Raw genomic sequence first — 20,516 nt, 5'->3', positions numbered from 1 at the left:
TGATTTGTTTGTCTTCCTTTCTCTGCTCTTGTGATTGGCTAATCCTTTGAATGCCTTGAGATACCACTGGGCACTTTTATTATACATCTAAGACCTACTGTAAGCTATCTTTTTGAGGTCTTGCCTAAGAAAGGTATAAAAGCTATTGTCTCCAATACAATATAATATTTAGAGTGAGCTTTGGTTCAGCACATTGCTCCTTATTTATTGTCTTTATAGTCCATTACTTAAGTTCCTTGCTCATGATTCAATCTCTTTCCTCCCCGATCTTCTTTTTGTCCTGCCACATTGCATTTCATCTTTGCCATCCTTTTGATTTGATGACTTGCACCCTTCCCCTACTGACATCAAAGAGCTACATTTTTAGGTTGCGCCTAGGCAGCACACATGCGCTGTCTGCAAGACCTGTTGTTATCTCCTCTATCGGCTTTTGGCATGCCCATGAATTGCCATTTGTTCGTTGTTGTGCCATTTAGAAATACGGGGTTTTTATTGGTGCATTGGGTCTGAATCTCCTGCCTTTGCGTGCTTGGGTCACGCCCAGGCGATTTCACTCACTGTTTGCTTGCGTTGGCCATCCCAATACGTCTGCGGTTCCTTCTGGTCATCCTGATCTGCCTTTTAATTTTGTAGGCTATCAATATCGTTTTAGGCTTTCAAGCGTTTCACGGAGCAATGCTCTGTTCGGCACCTGCAAAGTGGCAATTTCTGTCCGGTAGCTGTTGAGCTATTCCAATAGGTCTAACTCAAACAAATGCAAGATCTATTGCATTTCTAATGCTTGTTTTATTTTACCTTAGAAACTCCATAGGAGCATGTCCTTCCTTGCACTCTCCCTCCTCCAATCATTCCTTCTATCCTCTTTATCTACTCCACCCACCAACCAACCTCTGTTCAATTCCTCTCATGCCCTTGCCTTGCTCTCGTTATTTTTAGCTTTGTTTTAACCAAAGGTTAAAGTGACAGTACTTAGGTGAAACTGTCAGTCATAATGTCAAAAAGCAAAAAAAAAACAGCACAGAAATTCAACAGTTATGGTTTACTGAGCTACCAATAAGCTACGGACTCACATCACTCATGGTATGTTCAATGACATCATTGTTGACATCACTGAAAATATGCCAGCATGCCGACTTGTGTCTCACTGATAGTCCACAAGAGATCAGCTATCTATAAATGCTTTGCTACAGGGCTAAGATTGTACTTAGTAGGTACTTAGGGCCTGATTATGAGTTTGGCATAGCGGCACAAGCTCAACGCCTGCTCTGCTGCGCCAAACCCACGCATTGACCTCCGGCCATATTACAAGTTGTAAAAGTACAACTCGTAATACGGTCGGCAGTCTTTTGACCTTTCCCATGGAACGGCCAAAACGTTCGAGCACAGCATGGACAGTGACATCCATGCCATGCTGGAACTGGGGGGAATACAGACAGGGGGGCATATGTTGTGCCCCCCTGAATATATCCCCTTGGTGGGGGGGGCACAGTAGGGCCCCCTTTGTTCTCGTTCTGCCAGCTTTTAAATGGCAGAGCTCTGCCATGAAAAGGCTAGCGGTCCAGGGAAAATAAAATATGTTGAGCGGAACTACGCCAGTCCCTGCTCAGCATAATGCGTTGTAGCACTCCTGCGCCACCGCCAGTAAACAACTTTTTTCTGGCGCAGCTGGCAGTCAGCACTGATACGATTTAATAAGTCGTAATCCGCAAAACGGTGGACCGCCATTCCAGCGCCACCCCGAGTCTGGTAGTCGCAAGACTGACAGACTTGTAATCAGCCCTTAGTCTCCTAAGGAGTAGTTAGTATCTGAAGGGGGTAATTTCATAGAGCCTTTTTTCCTATATTGAAGAGCAAGAATCCATTGGCAATTGAAATGGGAAATGCCACTTTTAGGACCCTCTCCTATTTCTCAGAACCTGCTTAATGCATCTGCACAAAACTTGCCGTGTAGAAAGCAAAGTGAATGTACCTTTTTGGAAAACTTTGTGCAAATTATTGGAAAGGCACCAAAGATAATAAGAAAACCAAATATATTTCCTATGGAAACTCAGACTAAACCATATCACTGGTACTATCACTTTCGGGGCAATATATGTCACATGTTTTTATGCTTTAATTACACAAAATGCAGTGTTATACAAAATATGGGAAATATCCTAATGACCGCCCAGAAACCACTTTGCAGAGGATTAACATTTTCAAGAAAGGTAAACAACGCCTAAATATTTGAATTCCAATCAATGCTGCACTTTGAAGAAAACTGCTTTTTCGAGAAACTGCCTCCAAAATAAACATGTAATATAGAAAATACATAGCGGGTACCATGTTTAATATGCTTCCATATTGCCAACTCGGAGTTCTGGTGACATCACAAACGACTCAGCAAACACTTGCTAAAGTCCTGCATAGATTCTGTGTAATGTTATAATGTATCGTCATCCCCTGCCAAGGCTGGTCACTACTGGATGTCAGGAATGCCCATCAGATGAAATGGATGACAAATAATGTCAGGCAGGGTTTAGCGTCTGAACCAGGTTCACACAGTCGTTCCACAGCCATTTTAGTTGGGAGCCACAGACTACTTCAGTACCATACTCTCCCCAGCTCATCTCTTACGATGAACTATCAGTGGCAAAGCTTTCTGTCTTCCCCCAGCTTCTTGCTTAGGTTTCTCTTCGATTTCGCATATCATAGACAGAAACAGAACTGCGCGTCACACTCTATGGTCACTAAAGGCCTGATTACAGCTTTGGCGGTGCTGGGTATGCCCCACCTGTCGCAGCGCCAAAGCTGTGGTCAGAACGCCCGCCAGACACGAGTGCAACTCGTGCTTGAGCAGGGTTTTGTTTTGACGATCCCACGGCAGTGCCCTGAGAATGGGCACCGCAATGAGAACGCTAAAAACAGTTCCTGCACGGCATGAATTTAAAAGTCCATGCCATGAGGGAACTGGGGTGCATGCACACTAGGGCGAGGGGGGTGCACATGTTGTGCCCCCTGGTGTGCATCCACATGTGGAGAAGGCACAGGGGGCCCTGCAGAGCTCCCTTTGTTTCATCTATGCCTTGGTGTTCGTGGAGTAAGACCCTCCAGGACACTGCCGTCAGAGAGCAAACTCGTAATATGTTTGGTGGGACCGCGGCGGTCCTGGCAAGCATATTGCGGCCTCCTGATCGCTGCAACACCGCCAGGGAACGGTGGTTACCTGGCGGCTGCGGCGGGGATGTGGCGGTCTGATCTCCCGAATCGTAATCGGGCTGTCGAGAGACCGTCACAGAGTCTGGCGGTCAGTGGACTGCCAGGCCCGTAATCAGGCCCCAGGTATCACAAGAGCTCGGAGTTCATGAAGGTAGCTCCTACATAGCCACAGTCCTAGCCTCTCTGTGCCCAACAAGAAGATTTTGATCACTAAACATATACGTATTTTGATGCCCAGTTACTAAGTGTCTCGTAACAATGATTTACTAATGAACTTGCTAAGAAGAGTTACTGCTCTGGAAACCGGCACTGACCAGCCTGTGATATAATTCCTTAATTTCGTAATTTTGCAAAGCCTGTATAACAATGCTACCATCATCTAATCCCTTACCTCCAGTGTCATCACCATCTCTGAAGAACTCCTCACTATCATTGGCTGAGTGGGACTTCTTCATTTCAGCTATTCGATTCCGAGGCACTTTCCTCTTAAGAGACGGGGAGAAAAACGATGGACGATTGTTGCGTTCCGGCGTGGGAGGTGTACTAAAGGACGTGACCTGGGAAGGGAAATAGCACATTTATCGAACACATTTCTTTCCAGTTGTTCTATTTCAAGGTATCGAAAAGTGGTCAAGAACACCCCTAGCATTAGTCATGCCTTTCTCAGGGTATTATATTTACTATGATTATGTAATGGTTTATTTTTTTCAGTATGTAACGGCTTGCAACTTTAGACATGAACTAAAAGTGCAAGTTGCATATGAAACTGACTTTTCGGTTGCTTACATGTTTTTCTGAGATGATCCGGTTTCAAATTAATGTTAGACACATGGCAGCTGTACCAGGCCAAGAGAGTATGCGCATTTCAGAAAAGGCTTATTTAGTGGCTTTCATTTTCAGAGGGTAAAAATACAATATTTCAAATTTTTCATAATAAAGTTTCATCCCCCTTTACAAAAGGTACCACTGCCATCCATTGTAAACAAATGGCACAGGCAGCAAGTCTGTATTGTGACCAACTTAAAGTACCAAGTTTCAAGCCTTCAGGGTAGTGCCTCATATTATTACTTAGGTGTGTATAGTGAGCCGCTTAAAATACATAGTTAGTGCTCAGCCGCCATATCTGATGGCTTCGCTGTTTGATTGGAGAAACAAACATTACACATTAGCAAGAATAACAAAAACTACCTATGCGATTTCTGAAAAGGAATGTACTGGTCGCCTAAAAACATGCTCCTGGAATTCTAGACAGGAGTGGGTAAATGCGTTTTAAAGAAAGTGGAAGAAACACATCTGCAAATATTGGGTGTGCAGGAAAAAACTAATATGCACAGCTAAAATATCAATGAGCCAAACATGTTATTTCTACACGCTTTGTTAGTATTAGTTTGTTTCCAAAAATATGTACGGATAGCTTAAACTTTTACACATGCACTTATAACAAGCATTGCCAAAGCCAACAGGTATGGCAATAACCTCCTTTCTGGCTTTGCTAGGGCTTGTTTTGGTCTGTCACTGTTTTCCCAAACCTGCATTGTTGGGGGAGGTGCCAAGCCCTCATCAATCTAAAGGAAACAAATGTTAGCTGAAAGCACAAATATTTATTGGTTTCAAAAAGCATATGTGGCCATTGTGGTGCCAGGCACTCAAGGCAACTACTTTGTGTGTGGGTGTGCTCCTTGTGAAAGGCCAGAATGCTGTCGCTCACAGTGAAGTTAGCCAAAGTGGGTTGGCCAACTGCTCCATGCTATATGCTGCAGTGGGTGGGAGAAAAATGTGAATTACACAATAACAAATTAATGGATCAAGAGGGCTGGTTGATAGTCCATAGAAATAAGAATATTATACATATAATTTTAGTAAAATAAAAAGGTCTTGGCTGCCACCAGACCTAAAGAGTAGCAACTGGTTTGTTAGTGACATTGAAAAAAGGTAGAAATGACTGATCAAAAGTTCTCAAAGTGATTTAAAAATAGTTTATAATTGCTGTATTTCTTTAAAAAATATGTTCAGTTCAATAGAACTTTTAAAATACATCAAAGCACACATAATTTTCGTACGAGATTATTACATTTGACATTAGTACACAAGCGCTTTGGAAATATAATTTGGTATCAAGATATAGATTCTAGCAAAAACGAATACAGATAAAATACACATTTACTAAAAACATTCTCAAAACTGCAATCAATGGATAATTAAAATATCTAAAAACGTCATGCATTAAGAGAATCAGTATTTAAAATACAAGAATAGAGTTGCAAATAAATTCATACTGATTATCATACAAAAGAATATCCGACTGATGAACTCTATGTACAAAATAAGACCAAGTCATAATCTATTATTAAAGTTACAAAGGCAGACATGTTGTTGTACTTTTAAGACAATCTTCAGGCGTTTAAACGAAACATTCAGTAAAAAATTACTTACGGCACAGACAATTGGGCCCGAGGAATCTGTTTTTAGGATGCTATGTGCAATCAAATAACGTGTAATTTTTACGTTTAAACAAATTGGGCATATCCAGCACTTGCGAGGATGATAATACGAGATGCAGAAAAAAAGGGCATGTTCTTCTGTTTTTGGCACTAGGCCACATGCTGGACACTTATCTGAAGCTTGCGCTCTAACCCTATCACCAAAGGTCCTAAGGGCAAGCAGCCCAAACGAATTCTCAAAAACAAATTCTTTGCTAATGGTGGTGAAACCGTATCTAAAAATAGTTCAAATTTGAGACTGGATTTAAAACTCAGAAATCGACTGGTCAAACGTCCTGCCTTTGTACTCAAGGTATATTGGTCATGCACATATTCTCAGTGTTTAGTTTCTACAGTAGGTAGCACTGCCTTATTCCCTCAAGGTGATCACACAGATTGGAGAGGCCTAATAGCTTCAACCAAGTTGCCACATGCTTCAACCAGGGAATCTTTTGCCCGCTATTTATCCTCAACAGCGCCTTCAGAGCCTCTCGAAAATCGAGTAGCTCAGGTTTAGACCAAATTCGTAACCAGTACATCAATAGCTTCAGTGATGCAACATCGGCAATTCTCTTAATGCCTACATCATACAACAGAGGGACAAGTGGGGTACTAGTGGGGACCAAAACAAGAGACCGTACAAAATTATTCTCCATAACTACCAATTTATTAATGTCAGCGTATCCCCATAGCTCAGCTCCAAAGAGCAAAGCACCTTGGGCTTTAGCACGATAAACCTCCAGAGCTGGGCTTATTGGACACAGCTGGATTTGCTTAACAAAACAGAGGACAGTTTTTGATCTCTGTACTGTAAGCAGGTGGCTTTTGCTGAGTTGTGGGTCCCAACATAACTTATCCGACATCTTAACACCCAAATAGTCAAAACTATGAACCTGCTCAAGGGGCTTTCCATCAACTTTAACTATAGAGTGTCTAGATCCACCCTTTCCAAACACCATAAATGTTATCTTTGCTGTGTTGAGTTCGAGTCCCCTACATGCACAAAAATTCAATAATGTATCTAGTAGTATCTGTAGGCCAGCAGGGGTCTTATCTTTCAATAAGGAATCATCAGCAAACAACAGAATTGGTATTTTCCTTCAATTCAGACATGGCGAATCATTCCTACATTCAGCAAGATCATTCACTACTCCATTCAAATACAGGATAAATAATGTTGGTGTACTCCACGATGTATGGGTATTCTTTCAGTTAGCTCTCTGTATTTCCCTCATCGGACCTGAGCACAATTGGCTTCGTGCATCCTGACTATCAGAGTTGCCAAGTTAATAGGGGCTCCCATGCTTAACAGTACATTCCATAAGTTTCTCGAGACACAAGAGCAAAAGACGATCTTAAATCAACAAAAGCAACATACATATTCTGGTCGTTTAACAACACGTGTATTCCTAATTTGAACCTAAAAACTTGATTATAAGTACTTGTTTGGACATGGAGGCCTGCCTGAAGAGGTGAAAGAATACAGTTTGCATCCATCCGCCCCAGCAATTTGTCCAATAATTGTCTTGATTTATTTTGTGCCAATTGTCGAATAAGCTAATGGGCATGTAATTCACTGGACTAGAAGTATTACCTTTCTTGTACTGCAATTATCTCCGGACCTCTCCAAGAATCAGGAATTTCTTTCCCCCGCAGCTCCTGCGTTTGATATAAGATTAATATACGGTGACCAGATTAGGGGCTCTGATACTCCAGTATAGCTTCATATCTAAGCCATGCTGCTGAAATGTCCAAGTGGCTACAATCTCTAATAGCCCTCTTGAGATCGCTTCTTGCCGACCTTCACTCGGCATTATAACATCTGTGCCCATTCCGGAGAAGGGGAGTCCTTTGGGTTGCCTCCTTATTAAATACTTAGCACAACATTTTTAAAAATTCATCATGAATAGCCAGTAATGATGCAGGGGAAAGAGTGGAATTTTCATAGCTATTAAAAAACCTACAAGAACAAATGATAAATACTAGAGTGCAATCTACAGTCTGCTGAAACCCAGGGCCATGTGATTCTTTTGAAATTATTTGTTAGGATGGGCTCCTGAGCTAAAGTAAAATATGTATGATATTTTTAAGTGTTATTTAAAAAACATATAATTATTCGTCATAATTTCATTTGATTTAATTAGCCTTTTGTTTTAGATTTTTTTTATGTAATCTTATTTGCTAATGTATTACTTTCTTATGTATTTGGTAATAAGGATAAGTTACTTACCTGTAATCCTAGTTCTCTTCCAGGGGTATACTCATCAAAGTCATAAGCACTGAATAGTCTCCTTGAGAATGATGACTGTCATGGTGTGGCATGTTCTTGCCTGTTCGGAGAATGAGAAGAAGAATATTGCGAATATTCTGTTGCCAGGTTAATTTTCCTCATTTTCCAGTTCTTTATGCTCTACAACCATTTCTGGGAGAGGTTAGTAGGATGTTCTGGAGCCGGAGAGCCTTCCGGAGTGATCTGAATGATCTGGAGTTCCGGAGAGGATAAGCACTCCTGGACGTCAATACTTGGATTTCCCTCGACAACGAAGGGCCCCTCGACGTCGGAACAGGAGAACGATCTCTCCTTAGTCTCTTGGCAGGTGGAGACCTATGAGTGGATGTAGGCCTCGACGCCGACCTCCTCGATGGTAATCTCCTCGTCAATGACCTCCTCAACGTGGAAGATGACATTCTTCTCGACGTCAGAGGAGACGTTCTTGACGGCGACCCTCTCGACGGCGATTATCTTGCCAGCGATCGTCTCGACGTCGACCTTCTTGACGGCGATGATCGGGTTCACCCTGCCGTTGGCGATTGCGCCGTCAATCCACTGTGAACCAGTCTTACAGTCGTCAGAGTTGGTTTCAATGTCTGGGGTGCCCTCGACGTCGGTGGTGTTCTTGACGTCAGCACTGAGGCCCTCGATGGCGACCGCACCTCTCAGCGCTAAGTCATGGATGTCGAGTGTCTGCCCTCTACCGTCTACCGTTGTAGGCAAGCTGGTCTTGGATACGAGGGGGTGTCGACGTCGGCCGATGGGAAGATGGCGCATGTCTGGATTTAGACTTCGTACCTGGAGTCTTTGATGTCGACTGCAGAGACTTCGACGCTGATCTTTCCGTCCACGGCGAATTCGATCGATGTCATATTTTTTCTCCCTTTTTCTTGTGCTCTGACCTTACTTGAGAGGAGGGCTCTTTAGAGGGATGTCCCTCCAGGCCACTTAGAGACTTCTTTCCCCTCTCCTGCATGGTATGCAGCTTGACCTTCTCCCTCACAAGAACGATTCTTCTGGAAAACTTCTGGCAGTAGAAGCACTTGTCAGGTCTGTGTGAAGATGGTAGGCACACAATACAGACTGACCGCGGATCTGACATTTTTTTCCCACAGGAAGGGCACTTATTAAATAAGGCTGGCATTCTGACAGGAAAAATAGCTGGAAAGTCAGAAAAAATTATGGTACTAGTACCATAAGTACTAAAAACGTCGAGTGAAGACAAAACATTTCACTTGAAAATACCAATTAATGACAGAAAACCACTAACTGACTAGCTCAATGCACTAGGATCCTCACAAAAAGAGCCGCAAAAAATAACTGACCTAACTGTCACCTGTGGGGCATGATGGTAACCTGGAGGTCTTAAAGGCACAGCGCCAGTTTTCTCTAATGAGTGTTCTATATGCAGCCTTCTAGGCTAATCTGCCTGCTATCACCTTTCCTTCGACTTTGACAATAAAGGCTATGTTCAAGAACAACTTGGAGGTACATTTTTCTGTGTCATGGAAATGCTATTTTATATGATTTACATATTTCAAAGGAAAAATACCATGCAATACTGGCGTATTTGAGCCTAAAATTATGTTTTGGTCTGCATATTTATATACATGTGTTTATATTAGAAATATATTATATATATTTTGTTAATGCTCCAGGGTCCCCACACGTGGGCGGGACTATTCAGTGCTTACTACTAGTGATGATTATCCCCTGGAAGAGAATAGTATGCTCTTAGTGGTATATACCACATCAGTATTTGTGTTACATTATTTAATATAATCAGTGACCTGTATGGTTGCTATTAAATATTATTTAATATTTATTCAAGTGGTTTTTATTTTTTGATTATACGACTCAATGTTTTTCCTAAATCCACTGAAATACATAAAATTTGCTATACAATTGTATCACATTTCAAATATTTAGCTCAAATTGTATCATACATATGCCTAAGAATTTACATTTCCAAATAAAAGTGCACTGGTTTCTGCTTTTAGGCCATTTATTATTCGGATTGTATTTATTCCAGCACTTCCTTGCAAGCCTTTTGTGTCTTAATTTAAAAACATATGTACTCTGCGAAATGTAACATGGACTTGGCAGGCCGTGATCTCTTTATTTATACCATGAGGGGAATTTATGTTCTTTCGTCACAGACACCCTGCACTTCTGATCATGATTAGGAATTCTACTAGAGTGAGAAAAGGAAAGGGACAGATCAGACATCCTTCCATAGTTTCACATCATAAGGTGGGGGATTTTGTGGCGTATCAAATCAAGTCTAGAAATCATTCTACAGCCTTGGTACCCGATAGCTGGAAATTAGCAATAGTGACACCTCTGTTAAAAAAGGCTCCTTTAGACCCGCTATGTCCAGCTAGCTATAGGCCTATCTTGTTGTTACCATTTCCTATAAAAATTCTAGAGAGGCTGGTCACAAGAACCCTATCCAACTTTTTGGAATCTAACTCATGTCTGGACGCAGTCCAATTCGGATTTAGGCCAGCACATGGGACTGAGACCGCCCTGATCACCGTGCTAGATGATCTGCGAACGCGTGTCGACATGGGTAAGGCAGCTTTTTTAGTGCTGCTGGACATGTCGGCCGCGTTCGACACGGTGGATCATGGTGTCCTTTTGGATCGTCTCCAGAAAGCGGGTGTTGTTGGTTTGGCGCTGGACTGGCTAAAATCATATCTTGATAATAGGCAACAAGCGGTTGCACTACCACCTTTTCGTTCAGCCATATGTCAGGTGAAACAGGGTGTGCCACAGGGGTCTGCAATCAGTCCGATTCTTTTTAATCTTTACCTCCGACCCTTAATCAGTTTGATACAATCTTTCGGCATCTCAGTTATCAACTATGCCGACGATACGCAACTGATCTTCTCCTTTGAGGGTAAGGAGGCGGTTTCGAGGGACACTTTCCATCCGTGTATGTCGGAAACAGCAGAATGGCTTCGGCTTAATTCACTCCAATTTAATGGGGTAAAGACCGAGGTGCTTCATTGCTCCTTGGACCGGCCCTCCCGCCCGTTACCAGAGGATTTCTGGCCGGCTTCCATCATGGGTACTGTGACAGCTGCTGAGTCGGCTCGTAACTTGGGGATCATGTTTGAACCTAGTCTGCAGCTAGACACCTCAGTAAACAAGACCATAGCAAAGTGCATGGGCTTACTCCGAGCCCTACATAAAATCTTGCCGTTGCTTCCCTTGGAAGCTCGAGCAGAGGTGGTGCGTAGTACTATACTCAGTAGATTAGACTACTGTAACGCACTGCTTCTGGGGGCTCCTAAGTCTTTGGTGTCTAGGTTGCGGAGGATCCAAAACATGGCAGCCAAACTGGCACTAACCCGACCACGCTCCGCGTCGTCTTCAGCAGCTTTATCTGATCTCCATTGGTTGCCTGTCCAGCAGCGTATTCTCTTTAAGGCCGCTTGTATTGTGTTCAGGGCATTGCACGGTCTAGGACCTCTGCCACTCCAAAACCTTTTCATTTGGTATCAGGCTGCCAGACCCTTAAGATCCTCCTCGGCTTTTTTGATAAAAGTTCCTAAAATTGCCAGAGTGAGGATGGGTGGACGCGCTTTTGGCTATGCAGCAGCTAAGTTGTGGAACACTCTTCCTTTGCTGCTAAGGAGTAAGCAAGAACTAACCTCCTTTAAAAAAGAGTTGAAGACCTTTCTCTTTTCAAAACCAATGTAGTGCATTAGATCTGATGAATTACTGAAGGTCAAGCGCCAGGATACCCTTGGGGTGGCAGCTGCGCTCAACAAGAATTCAATTCAATTCATTCATTCCCAGAAATGTCAGCACAAAGTATTTCTATCACAGTAACATATAGAAGTCGCCAAACATATGCTAGAACGCGTTTTAGTAGCTTGAGGTTGAATGGGTGAATAGTTCTGCCAGAAGGGAGAACAGGCAGAACCACCAGATTCCACATGGCCGGTCAATGTACTGAATCCTGTGGATTCTCCTTAATATGTCCTGTAAGCAAGTCCTCCGTGGCTCCTCTGACTGTGCAGCACCCTTCAGTATATAAGAGAAGAAAGAGTTTTGACCAATCTGATTGGCCACTCTATGTTTTTTTTTTTTTAACTGCTCCCAGCTCAAACCCCCATCATTTCTCCACGCTGAGGCAGCTGGGGACCTGTCCTAGTCTTTTTAGTTCTGACACAATGGTAATTCTACAGCTCAGCCCCCTTCTAAAAGGAAATCATCCTCCCCATATTTTCAGACTCTTTTTCACATTATCCTTCATCCCTTCCCTGCTGGAGCAAAGTCACCGAAGACCAACTGATCACCACCCTCGCCCAGAACCCACCCACCGACCCCACCAACCCAGACACCACAGCCCGCAACCTCAAACAGTGGATCGACGACTGCGCCAACACCCTCGCCCCGCTCAAGAAACCCTCCAACAACCATGCCAGCAAGAGAGCCACCTGGTTCACCAACGAGCTCCAGACCTCAAAACGCGCATGCCGGACACTGGAGAAGAAATGGCTCCACAAACGCACACCGGACAACCACGCAGCCCACAAGGACGCCACCCGCAGACATCACCACCTCATCAGATTAGCTAAGAGATCCTCCTTCAAAGACCGCCTGGATAACACCGCACACAACAGCAAAGAACTCTTCAGCATCGTAAAGGAACTCTCCAACCCCAGCGCCAACGCCAACGACATCCCGCCCTCCCGCACAAGAACTGTGCGACTCTTTACCCACCTTCTTCCACCGCAAGATCGCTGAAATCCACGACAGCTTCAACACCACGACCGCCCCGACTACACCAGACTCCACCTCCCCTGCGAACACCACCAGCACCAACCGCCTGACCTCCTGGTCCAACGCCAACGACGACGAGACAAGCAAGGTCATGAACTCCATCCACTCAGGATCTCCGTCAGACCCATGCCCACACCAAGTATTCAACAAAGCAGACGCAGCCATCGCACCCCAACTACGGAAGGTCATCAAAATCTCCTTCGAAACAGCGACATTCCCAGAAAGCTGGAAGCAAGCCGAAATCAACGCCCTCCTCAAGAAGCCCAAGGCGGACCCCAAGGACCTCAAGAACTTCCGGCCCATCTCCCTGCTCCCGTTCCCGGCGAAGGTCATCGAGAAAATCGTCAACATACAATTGGCCCACCACCTCGAAGACAACAACATCTTGGACCCGTCCCAGTCCGGATTAAGACGAAACCACAGCACCGAGACAGCCCTCATCGCCGCCACAGACGACATCAGGCGCCAACTAGACAACGGCGAAACAACAGCCCTCATCCTCCTGGACCGGTCAGCCGCCTTCGACACGGTCTGCCATCGCACCCTAAACACACGCCTCCAAGAAGCCGGAATCCAAGAGAAGGCCCTCGACTGGACCACGTCCTTCCTCTCCGACAGATCCCAGAGCGTCCGCCTCCCATCCTTCCGATCCGAAGCCACCATCATATGCGGCGTCCCCCAGGGCTCATCCCTCAGCCCGACGCTGTTCAACGTCTACATGGCCCCCCTCGCACAAGTGGCCTGCCATCACGACCTCAACATCATCTCCTACGCCGACGACACCCAGCTCATCCTCTCCCTCACCAAGGACTCACACACTGCCAAAATCAACCTCCACGAGGGAATGAAGGCAGTTGTCGACGGGATGAGGAGCAGCCGTCTGAAGCTGAACTCTGACAAGACGGAGGTCCTCATCCTCGGACCCACCCCCTCAGCCTGGGACGACTCCTGGTGGCCGACCACACTGGGAACAGCACCGACACCCACCGACCATGCACGCAACCTAGGATTCATCCTGGACTCCTCCCTCTCCAGGTCTAAGCAGGTCAACGCTGTCTCCTCCTCCTGCTACAACACCCTCCGCATGCTACGCAGGATCTACAAGTGGATCCCGACCGAAACAAGAAGAACGGTGACCCAGGCCCTCGTCAGCAGCAGACTGGACTACGGCAACGCACTCTACGCAGGAATCCCAGCCAAACACCTACAACGACTACAACGCATCCAAAACGCCTCCGCCCGACTGATTCTCAACATCCACCGCCGCAGCCACATCACCCCCCACCTGAGAGACCTACACTGGCTCCCCGTCAACAAGAGGATCACCTTCAAGCTCCTCACCCACGCACACAAAGCACTTCACAACGCTGGACCAGCCTACCTGAACAGCAGCCTCAGCTTCTACACCCCCACCCGCCAGCTCCGCTCCGCCAGCCTCGCCCTCACCGCTGTCCCCCGCATCCAACGAACGACCTCCGGCGGCAGATCCTTCTCCTACCTCGCCACCAAGACCTGGAACACCCTCCCTGCCCACCTACGGCAGACCCAAAACCTACTCGCCTTCAGAAGACTCCTCAAGACCTGGCTCTTCGAGCTGTAGCGGCAGCCCCCTCCCCTCAGCGCCTTGAGACCCTCACGGGTAAGTAGCGCGCTTTACAAGTACTCTGATTGATTGATTGATTCCCTCCCTACACTTTTTGTCTAATAATTTCTTAGTTAAGGCTCATAACTAAGGTGTGTAAAATAATTTTCTTTTGTTGACACAAAAACAGATTAATTCACAAAACAAATGTGTCTTTGCCAGGATAAACGTCTTCGTTCTCAGAAAGGAAACAATTGCAACAGGAGGAATCCTGTAGCAGGTTATAAATCACTGGGAAACTGACAGACCACACCTTTTAATGAATAATCATTAATGGCTTGAAAGTGACATTATTATTTTTATTGAGTTCTTGTATAGGGCATAGATACCCATAGGGCTTCCCAGCGCTTAGGAACAGGGTCAACGGCCTCGAATGTGACATTCTGTTTCTCTCCTCAGCAGTCAATCAGACTGGTCCAAACATAAAGAATAGTGGAAAGTAGTTGAAGTGTTGCCTCTGACAGTTCCTGAAATAGGTGGATATTTCAGCAAATCTAACTGGCAGTACTTCAGGCAATCAGGATAAGTCACCAGAGGTACATCATAATGATAAGTTGCTGGACAGCTGATGCCTTCCAGGATTGTTCGCTTAGTCCACCTGGAAAGTGAAATTCGGTATTTTTAGAAATAAATTTGCTGCCTAGGTGGACTAAAAGTGGAACAATTTCCCTCTATCACATTTTTTGGATAGAATTGTGCCTACCCTCTACTATTAACCATGACCACTTACAGTTATAAGTGTGTTGCTGTAAAACTCTCAAACTAAACGTATCTGAGAAAAAATGTTAATTTGGTATTTTTTTGTAAATTCTTTTTTATTACAGTTTAAATAAAGGCTCCAATTTGAGGGACAGATGCCTCAATAACTGGTCGCACAAAACTGGTCACAAATTGCTAATAGTCGATCTGTAAAATTCAAACTCATAATGGGTCGCAATCCGACCTACCGTATGAATATTAATGAGACAAGTTGCAAATTGTGACACACTACGATTGGAGGCTTGTGGCCTTCTGTGGTCAGCAGACCATCCTGTCTGTGATAGCTTTTATATAGAAGCAAACGTTTTTAAAATGTTAAATGCAGAATGTTTTTCTCAAAGGAAACAGGGCTACATTTAAAAGCAAAAGCTTTGATTGAGGGTTGGCAGTGCCAGGCAGTGCCTGTTCCCAAACGATCTTTTTTAAAACGTTTAATTCACAAAGCGTATGGATTGCCACTTCCTTTGAGGTCTCTGTAACTTTTTATGCTTTTTGACCGGATTTTATTGTCAGATATTGATACATGCACAACATAACGATGCAGTATGTGGAAGGGACACCTACAACACGCCTCTTCTAGATACTGGATTGGGATCCATTTACAATCCCAATTTAGGAGTCGGAAAATCTTTTCTGACTCCTAAAACGGAATTAGTCCACCCTAAAAAGCATTTTTACAGTTGCAAATGCTGAATCGAAGTGTTTGTCGCTGTATAAATACTTAAAACTCCTAGTTCCTTTTTAAGACTACAGTACATCAATTGTGTATTTTGACATTGTATCTGGCAATGGCCAACCTGTGTCAGATAACGTATAAAACAAAGTGAACTTTACATAAACCAAATGCCCCCGCCCTCACACCCCACCTAGAAGCATCCTGATGTAAGGAATTATGTGCAAGTCTATGGAGGTTTTTCGTGTGATATGCCTCTGCCATTTTCGAAGTTAATGGAGTCCTCCACCTTCTACCTTGGAGGCCCATGTCTCATGGTTTCCTTTTCAGTCAAACAACTGTAATGCTCAGACTGGTAGGACACATAATCTCCCTGTAGTATGAGAATGGAATGCCTTTTTAGCACCAATGTTTCCCATATTTTGGAATACCAGTTGAGTTTTGTTGGCCCACAGGACTGTTTACAGCTACCTGCTATCCTGCTATTTTATTAATGCACAAACCAACAAATGGAATATCAGTTTCCACATTTTACCTTTCAGCTCTTCCCAGCTGTCCGATCAGAGACCTGGAATTGTTGTAGCTGGGTGCGCTGGTTTTTGGAACACTAGTATGCCCTTGATGGTTGCCAGAACGTCCCTCTAAAAGATGGATATTTAACAAGTGAGTTGTCAATTTCAAAGTTCACAAGAACAAAACAAAAAAGTTTAGTTTAGTTTGTGTGAGGAGTGTCTATTGCCATATCGCAGGACACGGATTATGGTGTCTGTTATGGATTTGACCCATCCCTAGATACAAGTTTTGGGCATACGATTGTTATTTCTGGAATCTTCTGCTGATAAATGAACTTTGAAAATGACAACTCACGGGGGGTTGGAGCAGCTGCCCCCAGGAATTCTAAAGGTTACTTAACAGAGAATACCTAATGCCCTGAAGAACTCTACTGTGTGGACAAACGCGTTGGCTGTAACATCTGGATTATGGAATTAAAAGAACATGTTGGAAAATATAAATAAACAAGCATTGGCATTGCCAATAGGTCTCTGTTGTACATGAATACCATGTATTGTGTGGGCCATGGAGTAAGGGGATAAAGTCTGTTCTTTCTTTCCCATTGTCACCTGACGTCATCATCCAATCAGGGGGGAGAGTGGAGCGGTGATGTCACGAGGGGAGTGTACGCCCGCAGTTTGTGTGAGCTGTAGGCGCGAGTGCTGGCTGCTCGTGGGCCCTTTGGGATTTTAGTTGTAATAAAAGTTATCCCACACAATCCGACTACGGCACATCTTTCTGCCACAACAAATGGCGACGAGGATCTAGATTGTCCGTGGGCCCACGAGCGGATTGCGACGCTCAGTGACGGCACGAGGGCATCGGAGGATCGAGCGGCGTGAGTTGAAGACGCGCCTGAAGCGAGCCGCGGCACGCTGCCACACCTGCACCTGTGAGCGGGAGCGTGATCTCCGGTCCCCGACCCGCCCTTGACCGCTGCCTGCAGCGCTGCGTTCAGGTACAGCCTTCCAGCCGTGTGAGGCCCCTACAGCCAGCCCCGTGCGCATCCTGATTACGGCGCCCCCGGCATTCTGAAAGTACTGTCGCTAATTGCACTGGAGCGTTTCCGATGAGAGCTCCGTTCCGCCTATGACTCCACCCTGGTTGCCCCGACGTCGCAGCATCAGATTCCACCGCCTCGAGGCCCGTACGGCCGGTTTGCCTAGGCGGAGCTGCGCTTGTGGAGCACGTGGAGGTCCAGGTATGCCCTCTTCTGTCTGATGTCTCGCCTGTTGGTGCTGGGACCCTGAGAGTGATTTCCACTGCAGGTGTGGGGAGCCCTGTCCTGTCACGAGGGGTTTGCTATCCCATCTGGATTGCTGCGTGTCTGGACTGGTGTGCGAATTGGTCTGCTGATCGCCTGTGCCCCTGCGGTGTTGGTGCGTGCGCTTCTGGCCATGGCACAAAGCAACAACATCTGCGTTCCGCCCCTCTTCCTCGAAGCCCCCGGCAAGCCGTGTATGAAGTGGAAGAGCTGGCTGCGGGCGTTCGAGAACTATATTATTTCCATTGATGGCAAGAGGTATGATGCGGAGCGCAAGAAAGCTCTTCTGTTCGGACTGCTGGGGAAGGCTGGTCAGGAGGTTTTCGACAGCTTACCGGTGTACGTGAATCCGCCGGGGGTCTTCGGTCCTCTTAATGAGTACCAGGAGGCAGTGAAAAGGCTTGAGCTGCAGTTCTCTTAAGAAAGTAACATTATGGTGGGGCGCCACAAGTTCGCTTTGCGAAAGCAGGAAGAGGGAGAGACTATTGAAGAATATATAGCATGTTTGCGCGTCCTGGCGCAAGACTGCGAATTTGTGGATATGACGGATACGTACATCAGAGACCAAGTGGTGTTTTACTGCCATTCTAAAAAGGTGCAGGAGAGGTTGTTGGCATGTAGGAACCCCACGCTCAAAGACGTGGTGTCCATTGCGAAGGCCATCAAGAGATCTCTGGTGTCCACAAAGGAACTTGCAAGTACTAGCCATGCTTCGAATGTGTTTTATTTACAGGACAGGAAAAAGAATGAGCACAAGCCGCTTGACAGGGCGGTGAATGATAGAGTGGTGAGCAGGAAACCACTCGCTTGCTTTAGATGTGGTGCGCAGGACCACCTGGCGGACAGCAAGTCATGTCCCGCGCTCACTAAAAAGTGTACCAAATGTAAAAAAGTGGGTCACTATGCTGCTGTGTGTAAAACAAGGAAATCTGGGGGCAGTGTGAGAGTCAGTTCCGTGAGTGATGGCGACTTGGACACATGTACGGACATTGTGCTATCTATTGATCTGGCGGATGGCCGTGTGAAGGGGCCCATAGGCTCAGTTATGATTGGGAATGTGGAGTTGCCGTTTTTCTGCCGATTCAGGTTCCCCTATTACATTGATATCCGATACTACGTTTGATGTGAAATGGCGCGACGTGCTGTTGACTGAAACGGATGTGAATCCGAAGGCGTTCGGAGAGCAGGATATTGAGATGAAAGGCTATTTCTGCGACACCCTCACCTTCAAAGGGAGGACGATCGCTACGAAAATTTATGTGGCTGAGAAAGGGAGAAGCCTAGTGGGGTGGAAGGATCTGGCGAAATTGGGTGTGATCCTAGTCCCAGGTGCAGCGGATCCCATAGTCTTGCGTGATGATTGGGTGAACTATATTCAGCCTGAGGGTGAGCGGGGTGGTCTATCAGGTGTCATAGATAAATTCAGCGCAGTCTTCAAGAATGAAGTAGGATGTGTGAGAGGTTTTGTGCACAACATACAGTTGAAGGAAGGGGCGATACCAGTTAAACACAAGGTTAGGACAGTGCCCCTCTCAGTCAGGGTTGAGTTGAAAGCTGTGCTAGACAAACTCAAAACGGAAGGGGTGATAGAAGAAGCTGGTGCTTCAGAATGGGTGTCCGCAATTGTCGTATCCAAAAAGAAGAAAACAGGAGACATCCGGCTATGTGTGGACCTACGGTCCCTCAATAAGAATATCCTGGTAAACTGCCACCCACTGCCCAATATCCAAGACATCCTAGCGTCCACATCTGGTTCTAGATACTTTACTCTGATCGATTTGAAATCAGCTTACCACCAGGTGTGCCTGACCGAAGATTCTAAAAAACTAACCACCTTCATCACCCCATTTGGAGCGTATAGGTACGTCCGTCTGCCTTTCGGGCTTGCCTCGGCCTCAGGGGTTTTTCAGACACTGATGGACCTGCTGTTCTGCGACATGGCCGGGGTAGAGGCGTTCCAAGACGATATCTTGATCCACACGCATGACGAAAGTGAGCACCTGGAACTGCGGAGCAAGGTATTGGAAGTTCTGGGGGAAAAGGGTATGACGGTTTCCAAAGACAAGTGCAAGTTCATGGAGAGCAAGCTGGAATACCTGGGCCACGTCTTGACTCCGGACGGCATAGCGCCCAAAGATGATCTGGTGAAAGCGATCCGGGAAGCTCTGTGCCCAGGTGATAAGGATGCATTGCGGTCATTCCTGGGGCTCAGTGAGTACTACTCAAAGTTCTTGCAGGGGTACGCGACCACAGTGGAGCCATTGCGTAAACTGCTGCGGAAAAATGAAAAGTACCTCTGGTCGGCAGAACAGGATGTAGCATTCGAGTCCGTCAAGCGAGCTATCGCTGTGGCGCCAGTATTGCAACCTTACAATAAGGATCTTAGGAATGTGGCCACCGTCGATGCCAGCGCCAAGGGCATTGGAGCCGTTTTCTGCCAATTCTAAGGGCGGAAGGAGAATACCATCGCTTTCATATCGCGAACCTTGAGCGAAGCAGAGAGACACTACAGCACCATTGAGCGCGAGACGCTTGCATGCGTCTGGGCTGTGGAGAAACTTAAAAAATATCTGTGGGGCAAGGTGTTCGAGATCGTTACGGACCACAAACCGTTGATCTACATGATGGATGGAGAAGGCCGCGGTAACGGGAAGGCCAGTTTGCAGCTGCTGCGCTTATTATCCAAGTTGCAGGAGTATCACTTTTCGATTCGCCACATCAAGGGCGGCCTCAACAGCAGGGCGGATTGCCTGTCGCGCCTACCGGTGAACGAGAAAGAGGACGCCTCTCTAGACGACACGGAGTGCGTGGTGGCGTTGGTGGATGCAACGGTCATATGTAAGGGGTCCATCACGGAAGAGGAGTGGCTAGCTCATCAA

The 20,516-nt window shown here is 45.9% G+C and overlaps 1 protein-coding gene across 2 annotated transcripts in view; it reads right to left on the bottom strand.

The window, feature by feature from the left end:
• Positions 1-20,516, bottom strand: part of KIAA0930 (KIAA0930 ortholog) — a 518,594-nt gene that overhangs the window by 51,374 nt on the left and 446,704 nt on the right. For both annotated transcript variants that reach the window (XM_085652434.1, XM_085652436.1), the window contains one exon: positions 3,590-3,755. In XM_085652434.1, the coding sequence (XP_085508560.1) occupies positions 3,590-3,755 (166 nt within the window). The remainder of the gene's footprint in view (positions 1-3,589; positions 3,756-20,516) is intronic.

This window comes from Triturus cristatus, chromosome 4_1 (assembly GCF_964204655.1).
Source record: "Triturus cristatus chromosome 4_1, aTriCri1.1, whole genome shotgun sequence".
Taxonomy (NCBI): Eukaryota; Metazoa; Chordata; class Amphibia; order Caudata; family Salamandridae; genus Triturus; species Triturus cristatus.
This window is presented reverse-complemented; position numbering and strand designations above follow the sequence as displayed.